The sequence below is a fragment of the Penicillium digitatum genome, chromosome 1 (genome assembly GCF_016767815.1).
Source record: "Penicillium digitatum chromosome 1, complete sequence".
NCBI lineage: Eukaryota > Fungi > Ascomycota > Eurotiomycetes > Eurotiales > Aspergillaceae > Penicillium > Penicillium digitatum.
In genome coordinates this window covers 5,818,982-5,836,250 of record NC_089384.1, presented here as the reverse complement: position 1 = coordinate 5,836,250, position 17,269 = coordinate 5,818,982, and the positions used below count along the sequence as shown (strand labels likewise).

The 17,269-nt window shown below is 47.0% G+C and overlaps 5 protein-coding genes and 2 non-coding genes across 7 annotated transcripts; 4 read left to right on the top strand and 3 right to left on the bottom strand.

The window, feature by feature from the left end:
* Nucleotides 1-2,039: 2,039 nt before the first annotated feature.
* Nucleotides 2,040-2,111, bottom strand: Pdw03_tRNA11. The gene has a single exon. It is a non-coding gene; the product is annotated as a tRNA-Glu (tRNA).
* Nucleotides 2,112-2,619: 508 nt separating this feature from the next.
* On the top strand, nucleotides 2,620-3,124 carry Pdw03_4339 (uncharacterized protein; the record flags this gene model as incomplete). The annotated part of the gene is made up of 3 exons (XM_066100718.1): nucleotides 2,620-2,758; nucleotides 2,832-3,021; nucleotides 3,085-3,124. 3 exons carry the CDS (start codon nucleotides 2,620-2,622, stop codon nucleotides 3,122-3,124), a joined length of 369 nt encoding a protein of 122 aa, XP_065956118.1.
* A 1,138-nt stretch (nucleotides 3,125-4,262) lies between these two features.
* On the top strand, nucleotides 4,263-4,334 carry Pdw03_tRNA43. Its single transcript has one exon. It is a non-coding gene; the product is annotated as a tRNA-Glu (tRNA).
* Nucleotides 4,335-7,550: 3,216 nt separating this feature from the next.
* Pdw03_4338 (uncharacterized protein) lies at nucleotides 7,551-8,621 on the top strand (the record flags this gene model as incomplete). Its single annotated transcript, XM_066100717.1, has 2 exons — nucleotides 7,551-8,321; nucleotides 8,373-8,621. 2 exons carry the CDS (start codon nucleotides 7,551-7,553, stop codon nucleotides 8,619-8,621), a joined length of 1,020 nt encoding a protein of 339 aa, XP_065956117.1.
* A 161-nt stretch (nucleotides 8,622-8,782) lies between these two features.
* Nucleotides 8,783-10,964, bottom strand: Pdw03_4337 (DNA topoisomerase, type IA, domain 2; the record flags this gene model as incomplete). Its single annotated transcript, XM_066100716.1, has 8 exons — nucleotides 8,783-9,572; nucleotides 9,622-9,758; nucleotides 9,805-10,127; nucleotides 10,176-10,345; nucleotides 10,397-10,403; nucleotides 10,491-10,575; nucleotides 10,626-10,826; nucleotides 10,878-10,964. 8 exons carry the CDS (start codon nucleotides 10,962-10,964, stop codon nucleotides 8,783-8,785), a joined length of 1,800 nt encoding a protein of 599 aa, XP_065956116.1.
* Nucleotides 10,965-11,211: 247 nt separating this feature from the next.
* On the top strand, nucleotides 11,212-12,322 carry Pdw03_4336 (DUF1295 domain protein; the record flags this gene model as incomplete). The annotated part of the gene is made up of 2 exons (XM_014675774.1): nucleotides 11,212-11,580; nucleotides 11,636-12,322. 2 exons carry the CDS (start codon nucleotides 11,212-11,214, stop codon nucleotides 12,320-12,322), a joined length of 1,056 nt encoding a protein of 351 aa, XP_014531260.1.
* A 2,092-nt stretch (nucleotides 12,323-14,414) lies between these two features.
* Nucleotides 14,415-17,240, bottom strand: Pdw03_4335 (Mitochondrial inner membrane AAA protease Yta12, putative; the record flags this gene model as incomplete). Its single annotated transcript, XM_014675775.1, has 2 exons — nucleotides 14,415-15,205; nucleotides 15,266-17,240. 2 exons carry the CDS (start codon nucleotides 17,238-17,240, stop codon nucleotides 14,415-14,417), a joined length of 2,766 nt encoding a protein of 921 aa, XP_014531261.1.
* Between the last annotated feature and the right edge of the window lie 29 nt (nucleotides 17,241-17,269).

Genomic DNA, 17,269 nt, shown 5'->3' with positions numbered 1-17,269 from the left:
TGACTGATATTGGAAGGGATAAAAATGGGTTAATCGTTTCAAGACCCGTGAAAACGGAGAATTCCCCGATCCAGTTCTGTCGATTTCTGTATAAGATTTGGGGAGCTTGGTGGTGTAAGGAGCGATGGCTGCAATTGAAGACGCTTTGAGACATGTCGCCTGTCGATCTCGCATTTGGACATTAGCACCGGTGCTACCTGAGCATGAATTTGGCTACACTGCTCCGTAGACTACGCTCAACAAAATCATCATGAGACACTTTGTGGAATTGAAGGCGGTTAAAGCCTGCCAAGAGCGCCGCTGAATAGAATGGGCGCCACGGCGCTCCCGAGGTCCTCCACAAACATCAAACCGCCGAAGGACCTTTTTGGCGTCGGAAAATGTGGGCCAATGTGCAGGCCGTTGGGCCTAGACACGGATTGTTCTATCGACCCTTCGGGTAAAAAAGCGTTTCAGACCGAAACCATGATAATTGTGAACCGACAAACGAATGCCCTTGCAATACCATCGATCTAGCAGTAATGATTGGATAATATATACCATTGTTAACTCCCACCTGTCTCATACATATTTGCTATTCTCTATCTTGACATCGCGGATGGGACAGTTCACCGTCTCGTTGGGGGCTCATAAGTTTGAACCCGAAGCTCCATCGATGCATACTTGTTGCTCTCGCAAAGGCCTACCATCAAGCATAGATAAAACTCCGCATGTAATCATAATCACTCTCACCTTGACTTGAACAATTTCAGTCCGAAATAAGATAGATACTAAGCACAATCGATCAACGGCGCGATGGTCCGACTTGTGGAGACGTGGCACATGGTGTTGGGCAACCCGGACCATCGGAAGTAAAGTAGATAAGATGAAGGACACATGCTATTTCCAGGCTATCACTGTGGATCGCATTGCGGGGTTCGCCAATAGTAAAGACAAGACTCCAACGAGAAACACTAGGCAGGGGCAGTACGGAGAAGTCGGTGTTTCAAGATTGTGTTCCTGAATATGCTGCGGCCTGCTTGATGAGTCGAAAGTTCAAAAGACGGCGCGTAAACAATCTAGCTTCAATGTGACCTTTTGTGCAAAAGATTGGTGACTAGAAGGGATATAATTTTACCGAACAGCGAGAAAAGTGCAATAACTACAGGAAGTTGCATATGGTACCTGTGGCTGTAATCAGGCAAATCAGGCCGCTACTCCTGACAGATTACATAATACTAATTAACCGCCAGGCCAAGAAACCATCAGGACAAACGGAACGTCTGTTAGTCATTGCAACGGCATGTACGGTGTGTATTAGGCCCTGACATGTGTTAGGGACCACATGGCGACAGCCCTGAATTCACGTGGCATCAAGCATGTATCTTTGTCGGTTGTCATGCTACCTCACCTTAGCTACCCTTGGCAACCCAGAATTCTGTACGGAGAATTCCGAGCAGTAACATCTCACGGTTACATCTGTTCGATTTGTTGCCTGTCATGCAGGTTCCACGAAACGCGGATGGCCAAATTCGACACGGCAACTTGCCTTCAATATGCGAGCCAAATGTTTACCTCTGCTTCGATGGAGTCTAGACAAAGTGCTCCCTCTATGAATGCATTAATTTTCCTGGATATGGTCGTCTAGCTGGCAATTTACCAATCATTGAACACGGGGATTCGGACGGCCTCATGCGCGGAAGAATGCATGGAGCTTCCAGGGTGACTAGTGTATCGACCACTTCCTATTGTGACAAGTGTCTTTAGGCCAAATTAGATCAACTTGATTCTCGGGTTGCATTAGGCCGAATACCTTCAAAGCCACCTGTGTAAGTAGATAGGTGCTGAGATTTATGCAGAGGAATGCACTGCGCCAATGGGAGAAAGCGCTACGGCTTTGAGGATTTATCCTGAACAGATTAATAACCTAGTTATATATGGGTTCTCACATGGAGCTACTGTACTCCGTAGAGACATCTGGAGAGGAATATTCAGTCCAATGGTTTCGGGAGCTCAAGGAAAGTAGGAAGGTGGAAGAAAAAGAAACACAAAAAAAGAAACTCCGATGGGGGGATTCGAACCCCCGTTAGTGCTGTGAAAGAGCACAGTGATAACCCCTACACTACATCGGACTGTTATGATATACTGTATCTAGACATTTTTAATTATTGTGCTTCATGTCCATGACAAAACTCATCTTTCAACCGAGACGAACACCATTCTCAACCACAGATGGAGGCAATAGTAAAGTCTCATTGGACATCCAATCCACCTTCGGCCTATCGCACCTGCCATCGACATAAAATCGACACAATCCAGCCTGGAATCCTCAGCTTTGCGAGGATTAAACTATGAAGCGCAATATTATTCTTTTGAAGGAGAACCACTCGGCCGTATGGGATGCCTAAATCGCATTTCACCTTGACATCTACAGACCGCAAGAAGGCATGCAGACTACATCCCAGCCCCCAAATTTGCATGGATTGGACGATTAGGAGTTGAAAGCTAGAGATGGCTGTGAGGTAAGTTTTGAAGCCAGAAAATAGTAAAGCTTCACGATTTCAAGTTTCCGGACTCTTGGCGGGGTATAGTCCTCGAAAATAAAAAGGGTCTCACAACTCAGAACTCAACTTGATTTGTATGCGGCACTCCTATCACACGATACATCTCCACCACTCTGTCAATTCGACTTTCTTGAGCAGCCACCTAGCACTCTTCTGTCTCAGCCTCGTCACTCTTTCATACAAGGCCATCGCCTATCGGAACGACGACTGCTCTGGTGAGCCCAGGAGAGTTAATTTGCGGAACAACATGTGCAGAGACACCAACAGATTTGCAACCAAACCATTTAGGGTCAGAAAATACGGAAGCCGTCACCAGAAAGCCGCCTTATTCACATACCGGATTCAATACTGCTGTGAGCGCAATATATGTGGGGTGGGCGGATGGAGGAGATGGTTCCTTCCGGAATGGCGCGTGCCTGGGATTTTGTCGTGGAGTTCATTCCTACGGCTCGGTTCTGTCCTGGGGTCCGGCATGCGTGTTAGTTGTTACATCCTTAGACACTGCCCTGGGAGATGAGAACAGAGACTCATACTGCCATAGTAAAGTACCATCTGTCTGTATTATTCTTTGTGGCATTTGAGGTCGTCAAACCACGAATAGAATGAATAATACCTCATCATCTGCGTGGTTACTTCGTGGGCATATGGTGGCTACGAGGGGATATTAAATCTTGATTTCTACAAACACGCCCCCCAACATCACGTTCTTTGGTGGAATATCTTTGAAGTGGAATTTTATAATCGGCTCTGTAGTGAAGGCAGCTTTCCAAAGTGCGTTGATATCGCAAATTCGATGGTATGTAGATTTGAGGACAAGTATTCCGTTTTGGCTGTACTTTCTCAGTACTTTCAGGATTGCCAAAGTATCATTGGTCATATTATTTCAGCCACTCTTTGTTACACAACACGTCTGGTAAACAAGAAATTTGGCTGCCGCGGGGCTCGATGGTGCTACGAGCAGCGACGGAATGATTGAAACTCACAGGTACATGTTGAGGGAAATATCTGGACAAAAAAAGACGCAGAACCTTGTTGAGCCATCTTGCGATACATCTTACGAATCATCTAATTGTTCCCCCTCGCCGATTCCATTTTTCTAGATCTACAAAGTCCGACACTGTATTCATCAAAATTTAACCACAGGGCAAAAATATGGGTAACAACAATGTCGCACGGGAACATCACCAAGGATGGAGCGAGAAGTATGCGCTCTCTAGCCTCTGGTAGCATCCAACAGCTCTTACTTTCCGCTCCGGGAGGTTTTGCGTATTGGCCCTTGTTCGGTAATAAAGCTAACCATGCTCATGGCTGATATTCAACTGATGACCCTGTTATGGTTGCTTCATCCTTTTCTTTTTTGATGCAGGTACTGGAACTTGGCCTCAATCCTCTGTAAGAGGATGCGTCATCAAAGACTGCGCTCCACATCGGATTCTGTCGAACTGTGCACTGTATATATATACACTCAGGCGAGCGTAAATCGAAAAGATCATGGATTTCGTCACCATACATGCATCACAGCCCCAGATTAAGTACTGACTTCCCTGATATAAAGTGCTTACATGATTTTGAGTGCCACTACGAGAGCTTTGACTCTCGGTGTTGTCTTGTGTTGTTCCTGATATCTCCAACTACATACGCAACAACGAACCTTGGAGCAGACTTTTAAAAAAGCCCCATGGAATGAGTATTTCAAAAGTGATGAAACTAATATAACAATCCGATGTAGTGTAGGGGTTATCACTGTGCTCTTTCACAGCACTAACGGGGGTTCGAATCCCCCCATCGGAGTTTCTTTTTTTGTGTTTCTTTTTCCCCCCCCCCTGATCATATTTTTTGATATCCATTTAGGTCGTAATCATTTATGTCCGTGTGTTCCTCAGAATGAGCAGGTAAATTGCTACATTGTCATCGATTGGAGGAAGTTTTGCATCAGGCTGCCTAATCTGTTGGCACTGATTTAGGCAGAAGAAATTTGGTCGCAGTATGATGGAACTGCAGGGCGAAACTGTCAGGTCACAAGTAGAAACACACGCCTCTCAAAAATAAAGCGATTTGATATGTTTTTCATCGAATAGCCCGATTAGATTCTCACAACTTCTGGGAGGCAGACCATGATAATGTAAGGATTTATGCTAAGATATATTAACCAAACATGTTGATCAAAAAGCTTGCGGTGTTGAAACAGCATTGGTCAACTTTAGTGGTTCAAGTGGAATCAAATGATGGGCGATGTGCATCTGGGCCTGTTTGTCATAAGAGGTCATTTTCTGCGAATCAAACCCATGTAGCAATGACAAGGAGACTAGTAGTTATCTGACCGAGTCACGGACATCAGTACCGAAAGGAGCCAAAACGATACAATAACATCCACAAACCCCGAAAGCACTAAACTTTTCATCTACAAGCCAAAACCCTGGATACATTTCCACTGCAAAGGTGTCTTCCCGCGCCCTATACTAAGACCTATGGTGTGTTGGGAAAATCCCCAGCATTCATACGCTGCGGCTCATTATCACTAAATTGTGGAATGCACATAATGACTCGGACAAGATTGAGACCCGGTGTGAGAAGGTTGCAGCGGACATAGCTCATTACGTCGTCGATTAGTTATCCATCATCCAAAGAGAGCTCCAAATCCCAGAATCTAACTTCAAAGTATTCAGATACGTGAGTGACGACCTAAAGAGTTCATCTGTAGCTTGAAGTAGCTAGTGGGCGTGGTGTGTGAATTATACAAAGGAAAAACAAAAAACAACACTTGTCGCAAGGAAGAATCTATGGGGGTAGAAATTTCGCAATAATAGATGATTTGATCATTCACAAGACATCTCTACAAATCCCCAAGCTTCTGCAGATTTGTCAAGTCAAGAATCCTTCGAGTTCCTCATGAAACGACGCTCCAAATCCAGGGTAAGGGGTGATTTCCAGCTCCATGTAGTTCATACCAAAGGAACTAGCAGATCGGTTGACACGGCCATTGGTGGCGATGATTTTGCAAATAAACAGTACAGTCAATACGTTATTTGGTATTCTGCTAACACAATTTCATGCATCAAATGTATATTCACCGGCTCATGGTTCAAGCGCGGCTAGTATTGTAGGTTGAAAGATCGGCAAGGTTGCTATAAACATGGTTGCGGCATTCGGGAAATAGTGGACATCATGTGGACAGAAAAAGGGACGGGCACTGATCACTTGGCTAAATTATAGGGAAGGGGTTCAGGATCATGATGCAATCGAGATTTGTCCGTTCTGTTCACTCAAAAGTGCATGCGGTATGGACTTCGGGCACGACGGCCCTTGAAACTGAAGTACCAAGTCGGCTCGCCGTGTTAAGTTTTGTCATCCGCGTATCTTGGGATGCCGAGAGCCCAGTACTCGGAATTTTCGTCTGGATGATTCTGCATGCAATCCAAGCCAAGGCCATCGAAGTAGCTTCCAACCTACCTTTCTGCATGCTCTACCACGCATTTCCACAAATGAGAGCATGAACCACATCTCTATGTTGATACCATCTTGACCTCGCTGAAGTGATATCCTTGTTGTGAGAGTTGAGGAGCAAATACCGAGTAGAGTTGAAATGATCAAAGACAGAGTCCCGAAAAGAAGACGAGATGGGGGTGAAGAGCAGGTGCTGCCGAAAAGGGAAAGATATGAATCAAGGAAGAAGCTGCTCAGCGTATCTCAGCCAGATTGGTCTCTCACTGTCATCTTCATCTTCTCTTCCACAAGGAAAGATTTCTGAAACTGAAACACACTTCAAAATGTCTCTCTCTGATTCTTTGACGGACAGCAATAACTGTTCCGTCCTTTTTGAGATGCTGCAACGCGCACAGAGAGTATCTTCAGAAGACTGAGGTCCGAGGGCTTAAGCTCCTGCCTTATATGACCGTAAATTCTTATTACAGAGAATCAGCCTCGGAAGCTTTTTAACTAAATGCATGAACAGAACCCCGCTGGTCAAGTGATTTTGTAGTATGATGAGATCTTTTGCTGGGTACCGAGCTGTACGCACAAGGATGTTGGTGTATCGATACTGGATTTTTATGTAAGCTTTGTAGAACTAGAATGTTCCTTTACTTTAGACACTCTCCAGGTATAGCAGAGATGAATGTCTTAAGGAACCTACGACACAAGAATGGGAATGGTTCTTTGTGTCTGTCAATTTTCATATTCATTTTTTCAACATGCAGGTGAATATGGCTCACCGAGGAAAGTTATAAGACGCATACCTTTGTTGTCAGCTTGATTAAATGTGCTACAAGTAAATCAATTTAATTACCCTATCATGTGAACATTGGCGTATGCCAGATAAATAGAGCATGATCCTTCACTTGTAAGGTTAAACGATTCACACGGTGTATAGAAACAAACGCGAAATTTATGCTATTAGTGTTTGCTCTATGTATCTCCCGTATCTCAGCTCTTTTCACTACGGCCAAAGGGATTGAGAGCCTTTCTGGAAAAGCCTCTATCACTGGAGACAGTTGGTTGGTAAGCTGTTTGATATGTTTTTAGAGTCTCAGAGCCTCTTTGTGCTGGTATCATTGGGTGATTTTCTTTGAACTGGTTGTCATACGTGTATTTAGACAAAAATTTGATGATTTAAGCGAGGGAGCTCAATCTAATTCGATGTAATCATACTCAGTGATATTTTCTTGGACTCAATAGCCATATAGTTTACGGTAGAAGGGGATTTAAGTAGGAGATATCCCGAGAGACCGCTATATCTAAGAACCCGCTAAAGTCCAAATAGAGTAAACAAAGAAGCAACTGTGCTAGTTATAATGCGACGTTCAATCACCAATGAACCCAAACAAGGAGTGTTTGTTCAGGGTTGGGTATAAAAGATACTGGCCATTGATGGTGATTTGAACAAAGAGCTGTGTATTCATTGTTGCATCTCTACCTTCCTCACGGTATACTTAAGCTCTCAAGACACCGAGAAAGACGGGGATTCCCTTGAGTTTCTTGAAACCCACTGATCTGATATCAAAGCCAAAGATGTTGGACCAACTGGTGCCGGGAATCATTTTTGCCAGCCTCAGCAGCATTGGCATCTGGCATTCTATCCCGTTGACTGGAGTCACCCCTTCCAACTCTTTCTTTTGGCGCAGTCTTAGCTCCCTGGAAATAGCGTATTCTATTCACGGCTTGCGCCAAGTTCACCCCTTTGTTTTCCCCTATGACGACACAATCTCAGAATACGACCTCCTTCTGCAACTTTCACTCGACGCTCAACACTACGAGAATGCCAGGCTGGCCCTGGAAGACTCGGCTGATGCATTGTCGCTACACTATAACACCCCAGGAGGCATAACGTCAATGTTAGTCCCGGGAGTCCTGGGTGCCACCCCGATGCCAGCCTCGTTCTATTTGAACAACGGCAGTTATGAAGAACAGCAGCAGCTCAGCTCAGCCCAGAGTAATACGCTGAATTTCACTGTCATGACTACTCTCATTTTGGCGATTCTCACAATGCAGACAATCGGCTTTTGGATGACGAATAGCATCAAGCAGCACGTTGAAGATCTACATCTACAATACGATCACATTGTCCGAACGAGCGACATGCAAGCACAATTCAGCATCTTGATGATTGAAATCCAAAAGTTTCGAAGAGAAAATGAACAAGTACGGCCTGTTTTCGTTTACCTGGCCGAGGCCATCACAAACTCCTCGGCTGACCTCCAACATTGTTTGTTGCATGTTGTTGGTATGATGGAAAACAAATACACGTCTGGGATGATTGACATCGAATCCAAATTGGACGAGGTCAGTAGTCAACACAAAAATCTAATGAGAAATACTGAAAGTTTTCCTCAGATTCCAAGACAGTTGGCCTGGCTTAACATACTGATGGCGAAGAACATCTCCAACAGCCTACCTGAAGGATTGGATCAGCCCAATTTGGATTTCAGCAAGAGCCTTACCCCCGAGCAGATGAATAGAGCCTCCAACTACAACACCGCAGAGCAGCCCAACGGAATTCCCAACTTCGAGGGAGGTCTGGGTCTTAAGAATGAAAAGGGAGGCTCATTTAAACCCAATAGTCAGGAGTTGGGCTTGACTTAGGGCACGTGAAGATTCATATCGTCTCTGAATCATAAAGAGCCCTACGACTTGCTTTGCTTTTTTTTTTTTTTACGCTTGGGATTTTTACTTTTATGTTCAGTGGATTGGGATTGGATGTTTCATTTTGGTTATAGATGGTGCCTTTTGTAAGCGACTGACAATCATGACGTGGTTTCTTCAACAAGATACTTGCGACAGGCATTCTTCAGCATGTTGATCCGTCTCTGTGTATGAATGAAGACTTCTCGGTACATGTCCAGACTCTGCTGGACGACCTCTTGTCGAGTTTTAGTGCCCGAGCAGATCTCAATCATTCTCAACTCCATCTCCTTACGAAGGAACGGCTTGCTGAGAGACACACTATTAGGGAGACCTTCGACAACATTATCATACCCTTCCACAAGGGCAATACCCAAACGGGTCGGGATGAATTCCTGCACTGCGCTGCGGCCACTGCCTCGTTGGTTTATGGCGACGTATTCACGTTCTTTGATCTTGGCAATATGCTCCGCCATCGTGGCATCAGTACCAATCCCGTTGGCATCCATCAGGCCAATAAGCTCAGGCTCGGTCAGATAGTTGGGAGCAGTTGTTTTGCCTTCGAAAATATTGGCTTCTGTGGGCTCGAAGAGCTCTCCTCGTTCAAAGTTTGGAATTTGCTGGCTGCTTTCCCACTTATCGTAGACGTATACATCCAAGTAGTTTCTCTCCAACACGATCAGACCATTCGTGTGGAAGGATTCTTCGCCATATTGAATTTCAATCTCTGTGCCCTGGCCCTTTGCGTCATCAGAACAGCAGGCGAGGAATCGACGGACAACAAATTCATAGACCTTCTTTTCATTGGCATTCAATTGATTCGGTGAGACCCAGCTGACAGGATGAATAGGTGGGTGGGCCTTATCATTGTGGCGGCCAAAGCGAGGGGTCCTGAACTTGCCATCAACGAGTCTAGATAGGCATTAGCATTGCACATGAAGGGCAAGTCTGCTACACTTACTCTCGAGCATATTGACCCCATGAGCTGTCGGGGTATTGCTTTTCGATCAATTTTTTAAGGTCAATTGCTTTGTCGAACTGGTCTGTCTCGGTTCTGGGATAGCTGATAAATCCTTTGGTGTAAAGTGCTTCCGCTACCTTTGTGCGTGTTAGAGATCATCCAATGTGGGAGCTGTTTTCCTACCTTCATGATAGTCTGACTGTCCAAACGAAGAAATCGACTGCCCATCATCTGTAGGTCTACCGTAGTCAAGGGCAACGGCCGCCATTTGCTTGTAGGCTTCTGGCTCACTTTCGTGACTTTGGCTTGCTTTGCAACCAAACACCGCTCCAGCATCATCGTCACAACAGCTCGGTCAAATAAATGCACCCGCTTCCAGAGAAAGTTGACCTTTTTGCCTTCACGGCTGAGTATGACCTTGATGCCCCAAAACGTTTCTGGCTTGAAATTTTGGACTCTTAAGTATCTATCGACAACGAATCCCAAAGTAGGAAATTGGCAGGACCCTAACTTGTTAGTTTGTTTGCTTACGTCTAGAATGAGGGACAACTTACCATAGCTAATGACCTTTTCCTTCAAGGCTGCCACTACTGTTTGTAGTTGTAGAGTCTGTAGGCGGGTGAATGCAGCGCCAATTCGAAGATCCAGCTCGATTCTTGCAGCTACAGCACTGGCCTGATATTCATCGAGATTGACTGGTGCTAGAGCAGCCCGACGAACATGTCTATCCTTAGATCAGTTTGTGTAGACACCAAATGAAATCAACATCACTTACGCGCTTTCTGTGTTGCTGAACTTAGCTCGTTTAACCTCGATCCGAGAATTGCCTGCTAATGCTTGACTACGGACCTCAGAACCAATATGCTCACCTTCGCGATCACAATCGGTCCAAATAAACAGGGCCTTAGAGTACTTGGCTTGGTTCCGGATGTTATCCGCAATTGGGAGCTTGTCCTAGTGAAGACATCAGTATGCAGTCAAAACAAATGCTGAAGATTTTCTACCTTATCAACAAACTCTTGTACAGGAGCCTCAAATAGTGACCCTGGAGGACAGGACATCCAGCCTTTGTACTGGCGGTCAAAGTCCAAGCCAGTCAGATGGCCCACCACGCTGGTCATGGTGACCGAGCAGTTGCCCCAGGCACCACCGAAATTGAAATCAAATTCATAGTTCTTGACATATTGATTCCCACGGATCGCATGCTATGCTCGATGTTAGCTGGATCCACTAGAATTCTTTAAACGGAAACCCACTGTCTGAAAGGCACCTCCCGATAGGTGAGTTGCCACTGCGCGAGCAATGGCAGGCTTCTCGGCCACACACAATATTTTGCGAGCCATAACAAAACCCCAATCTGGATCACATGGGGTTCATAGTGATGGGTGGCCTTGAATGCCCTGGTGTCTGATCACATCTTGTTCTGGATAACCCGAACGCGAAAAGATTGGACGCCTGAGGCATCCAATCCCTTTTTTAGCAACGCTAACCCCAATCAGGCAAAAACTGGCCAACTTACCTAACTCCACTGGAGCAAACGCCTTTGTTTTCCTTTTCCTCTGCGGCATTTTGGTCCTATATAGATTAGCCATGGCATCTTTACCACTTCCCCGCGTGGAGTCCCTTTTGGATTATACATCCTTTCAGCTTACCGTTCTTCCCTACTTGACCCAGTTGCTATGGCTGCCCGACAGCTTGCGTGAAGCTGGTAGCGATGTGTATAGCTTACGAGCTGTCTATCTAGCTACCAACCCCTTCGTCTCTGCTCTTGCTTTCGGTGGAGCTCTGGCTGGTATGCTTTTCATCGCAGCTGAGATCAACCGGAACTATTCACAAGTAGACCGGTTTTGGAGCATTCTCCCGGCGCTGTACAATGTGCATTTCGCCCTCTGGGCTCGTTTGTCTGGCATCCAGACCCAGACTTTGGATACAATCGCTGTCATCACTGCTCTCTGGAGTGTAAGTTGACTCTTCTTCCTGGTCTCTGCAAATGCTGACTTGAACCATGGGATAGGCTCGCTTGACTTTCAACTACTGGCGCAAAGGAGGTTATTCGATTGGCTCGGAAGATTATCGCTGGCAGATCGTGCGCTCTAAAGTGAATAACAGCTTTGTTTTCATGATCTTCAACCTCGGATTCATTGCAATCGCGCAGTCGCTGCTCCTCCTTCTCATCACCGCTCCGACATACATTTTTGTTGTCGCCGCATACAACCAGGGACCCGAGAATTTTGGCCTTCCTGACTTGGCCTTCTCTCGTGCTGCGTTTTTCTTCGTCATCATTGAATTCTTTGCCGACGGGCAGCAGTGGAAGTTCCAGTCTGCTAAGAAAGAGTACCAAACCAACGCGCGTATTCCCGAGCCCTACAAGGACCAATTCTCCGCCGAAGATCTTGAGCGGGGCTTTGTCGTCAGTGGTCTCTGGTCTTGGTCGCGACACCCCAACTTCGTTGCCGAGCAGGCCTTTTGGTTGACCATGTATTTGTGGGCTTGCTACCGCACCGAGACTTTCTTCAACTGGGCCGGTCTCGGCGCTTTGGGATATCTTGCTATCTTCCAGGGAAGCGTACGCCTAACCGAGGCTATTACCGCCGGCAAGTACCCCGAGTACAGTGACTACCAGGCTCGTGTCGGCAGATTTATCCCTCGCCTATCTGTCAAGGCGAAGAAGACCAAGAAGACCAGCAAGAAGAGCACTTAATGTGTTGGTTGTTATATATGCAGGGGATGACGAGAATCTTTGTCATATGGGTGGACGTGTTTTTGCTCTGATTTTCTGCACCTTTTCAGGATCTTTCCTCGAACTACCGATTTTGACACAATGCACACTAATTCAATATGTTCTCCCACTAATCGCTCATTGCAACAAACTGGAAATCTGAGTTGTCTATTGACAGAATTTCTGAAGAAATGGCCACGCACCACAATTCTTTGTGTAGTAAGCAGCTTGCATGCGACATGCCTGTTCTGCTTCGATGATTGGGAAGAGTCCTCTGAATATGCTTAATGCAACATTCGTTCTCTCTTCATGTTCGAATTTCCCCACCAGCTTAGAGACCCAAAACTCCCACTCGAGACTAAGATTCACTAGGATGAATTGGCACCACAGCCATACGTCAGTTTCGTCCCCTCTCGAGTGGTTGCAGTTCTTTTCGCGGCCCTTGTGCTTCCACCCGTCCCCACAGTCTTTCTCTCCGCAGTTACATTGAAATGCTCCACTGCATAACGCCATCTTCTCTGTGTGTATTCCTTCATTGACGCGCGTTTGTCATACCTGATACCCATGACATCGCGTAGGCCATTGAGTGAACACATCATCATAGGAATCATTCTCCTAAATGTCCTCTCTAGAAATTGCCATGCGTCTTGTGCATCTAATGCCTCCAGCGCACATATTTCTTGTCTTATGGACTGTGACGCGTTGCTGAAAATCATCATCCACAGATTCAGGTTGGATTGTATGTGTCATCTACTCAAGTTGCTGTGCGCCGACACCCCGAGGTCAGCATCAGTGATCCACAATCCGACGCACTGCTTAAGCTTCTTCATCCGGTCCGCCGAATCCTTGTAGTTCTCGGGACTGAGCAGCTGTTCTTTCAAACTGTCCGGACTGTAGAATTGAGAATATCGTCACGTGCGAAGGCTGATAGGGCCATTTCATCAAATCCCAATATTGATGAGACTGTTCTAGTGTTACGGTCCTGTATTGGGTAGTATATGTGTCTGGGGCTAGGGTCTATCTGCTTTGAGATGCAGTCGTCCAGCTTGATGCGCTACTAAATATCGAGAATCTGCCGGTTTGCAAACCGCGGAGCTGCTTAATCGCCGGATCATGCCATTCATGATCGAATGCGCGGAAAATATCGTTCGTCCACTTCGTCTCGGTTTCAGGGCCGCTTTTGTCGAGAATTGTGCATTCACTAAGCAGATCCTGACCATTCTCATCTCGAACTTCAGGAATGCGCAGCATCTCTAATGAACAAGGATCCCGGTCTGAAGTTCTAACGGGTGGAATATTGTCTGGGGACAGGGAAATGTTGATTTGAATTGCATCCTGGAACGTGTTTTCTCTCAGCGTATATTGCCCTCGTATCAACTTAGGCGTACGGGTTAGGGATGCTGAGCTATGTTGGCAATAGATTGAGTGTCATGAAAGTGTTTTTGACCAGTCTTTAGCTCTTTCATCTATACTAACGTCATTATCGTTAGCTGGACCGTTTGTCCTCTTTGCCTTGAAGTCTCTTTGTGGGCTTTTTTGCACTGCTTGTGTTTTGCATTCACAATGAAGGTTTAAACTTGGTCGACTTCCTTGGAGGAATGGTCAAGACATGCGCCAAAGCAGATAATTGAGGAGATGAAGCGCAAGACGTTCGCATGTCTTGGATTTGTCATTGCTATCAAAAGACTTTAGACAAGTCAGTAGCTAATGGGTTCAAAACGCCATTATTCGGTGAGATCTACGACAGCCATTCAACAACTAATCTAAGACATGTTTCAAAATAACACCCTATTATACACTCAGTACAAATTGTACAGATCCATTTGGACACAAAGATGGACGGGATAATAAGTGAGAGAGAGACAAAAAAACGATCTTATTGAGCATGGCGGAGGTGAGGGAGAGAGGTGTTGTAGACGAGAGTCGACAAAAAAGAGAAGATGAGAGAGGGGAGAAGAAACGGGAGATGCAATCAATAAATACAAACAGAGAGGCTACAGTGATATCATGCCTCCCAAAATTGAACCAAAACCAAACCAAAGCACAGGAATGCAAAGAAACACAGTCTCCTAATCTATGAAGGAGGGATAGGTGTCTCGTCCCGGCCGTCCTTACCAGAGGTTTGTTCGGGGCTCTGGTAGTCCGGTGGGGCAATGGTCTGGCCGCCCTTGCCATCGAAGTATTTGGCGAACTCGCCAGACTCGGGGTAGGGGCGCGGGCCAAGGAGACGGATGAGGTCGTCACGTCCAAGAACCTCCTTAGACAGAAGCTCCTCGGCAACAATGCCAAGTTCCTTACGCTTCTCGGTCAGGAGGTCACGGCACTGCTTGTGGGCCTCTTCGATGATACGGCGCACCTCCAGATCGATAGAGCGGGCGGTATCCTCGGAGAAGGGCTTGTGGAGTTGCTGCTGTGCGTCATCTTCGTAGTAAATGTAACCAAGCTTGGACGACATGCCGAACTTAGTCACCATGGCAGTAGCCATGCGAGTGACCTTGTTGAAGTCATCACTGGCACCGCTAGTCACGGTTTCAAAGTGCAGCTCCTCGCTGACACGACCACCCAGAGTCATGGCCATGCGGTCCATCAACTGATTGACATTCATCAGATATGTGTCGCCGCCAGCTGGGAGGTATTGGGCATAGCCCAGTGCGCCTTGTCCGCGAGGAATGATCGACACCTTCAGCAGCGGGTCAGCCCACTTGAAATACCAACCGCAGATAGCGTGGCCAGCCTCGTGGTAGGCGACGGTCCGCTTCTCCTCAGGAGACAGGACAAGGGACTTCTTCTCTAATCCACCAATGACTCGTTCGATAGCTTGCTCGAAATGTTTCATGACGACCTTGTCTGCGTTCTCACGGGCAGCTGCAGGGAGAAATTGTTAGCTTTGAGGAAAGACAGCGAAGATAATGCACATGAACTTACCAACAAGGGCTGCCTCGTTTACGCAGTTGGCAATGTCAGCACCAGCGAAGCCGGGAGTCAGAGCGGCAAGTCTGCCCTCCATGTACTCCAAGTTCTCGTCGGTGACAATCTTCTTCAAGTAAACGCGGAAGATCTGCTTGCGACCGTCCATGGTAGGCCGGTCAATAGAGATGTGTCGATCGAATCGTCCGGGACGCATGAGAGCCTTGTCAAGAACATCCGGTCGGTTGGTACCGGCTAGGACAACCACTTGCTCAGAGGTATTGAAACCATCCATCTCAGTAAGAATCTGGTTAAGAGTGCTTTCACGCTCATCGTTTCCACCTCCAACGTTCGACTTTGCACGGGACTTTCCAATCGCATCAATTTCATCAATGAAAATGATGCAGGGGGTGTTCTTCCGGGCATTGGCGAAGAGATCCCGGACACGAGAGGGACCAACACCGACAAACATTTCAACGAATTCTGAACCACTGACACTGTAGAAAGGCACACCAGATTCACCTGCAGTGGCTTTGGCGAGCAATGTCTTACCAGTACCGGGCGGACCTGAGAGAATAGCACCACGGGGAATCTTTGCACCCAGCTTCTCGAACCGCTCGGGTTGCTGGAGGAAGCTAACAAATTCCATGATCTCAACCTTGGCTTCGTCCATGCCCGCAACGTCAGAGAACTTGGTTTTGATATCAGTCTCGTGATTGAAGCGTTTGGCACGGCTCTTTCCGATACCAAAGATTCCACTCTGACCGCCGGCGCCGCCACCGGCACGCCGGGACATCCAGAAGACACCACCAAGGAAGAGAAGAGTAGGAGCCAGTGACATCAAGACACCACCCCATGGGGTTTCATCGTGATAGGCGACAGGAATACGTTCATGCGATGGAATACCAAGTTCATACTGAGCTGCCTCGATCTTCATCTCGAAGCTGTCGACAGAACCAATACTGAAGAAGACATAGGAGGCAGGCTGACCATTTGAGTCGGCTTGAGCCGCAGCTTCGCGGTTGAGATCAACCCGAACCTTGTTGTGGTTGAGGACGGTCAATTTCTCCACAAGGCCCTTCTCAAGGTAGTTTGCACGGAATTCTTGCCAAGTGATTTCTCTGCCCCCACTTTCACCGGGGAAAAAGCTGCGGTAGGCGTAGTATGTGACGAGAGCGGTAACGAAGAAAGATACGGGATCGAAACGTAACTCAAGGACCTTGCCCATGTTCGGGGGCACCTTGCCCTTCTTGTCGCCTTGTTGCTTCTTCTGTTGTTGCTGGTCCTTCTTGGAAGCTTGCCTTTCCTTGTTGTCCTTTTCCTCTTTAGGATCCTTGTCTTGCTTGGGATCCTTTGGCGGTTCTGCGTTGGATTGCTGTTCGCCTTTCTTTGCCGGTTTCTGCCCTTGCGGCTCCTGCTCTGAGTCCTTGTTGAAGCGGAGGCTGTATTCTTCGTCACGTTTGGCCATGTCACTGCGCTTTTCGGCGGGGGTGCGCAGATCTGCGATACCACGCTTTGCGATTTCTTCCTGTCTAGCTAGACGCTCATCAGCATGGTAAGCAGCGACTTGCCACAGGAATCGTGTCATCTTGATACGATCCATTAATGACGGTTCTTGATTCGGATCGATGTGCGCCCTGACTTCCGGTGGAAGTCCATTGCTCATGATGTAGTTTCGGACATTGTCGCGTCGCTCCACGTCCATATCTAATAGCCATTGATCCACAATTTTCAGTTCAGTTTCAGTCAGAACACACTTCGGCTTCTTCGTTTCGTGGTCATTGTTACGGCCATCTGATGTGTTGTTTCGACTGTTGTCATTGGGAGGTGTCGGACCTTGCGTGGCGTAGGTTCTAGCGCGGCTCGGTAAAAGTAGAGATGAGAGTCTTGATGGTCGCAGACGCATGGTAGCCAGCCCCGTGCGACCGGTAGATGCCGCGGCGTTCCTCCAGTAGCGAGCGAGATTGCCTGGCCGTCGAAGTAAGGTAGCCATGGTCGAGGAATGGGGCCCCGAGGGCTACG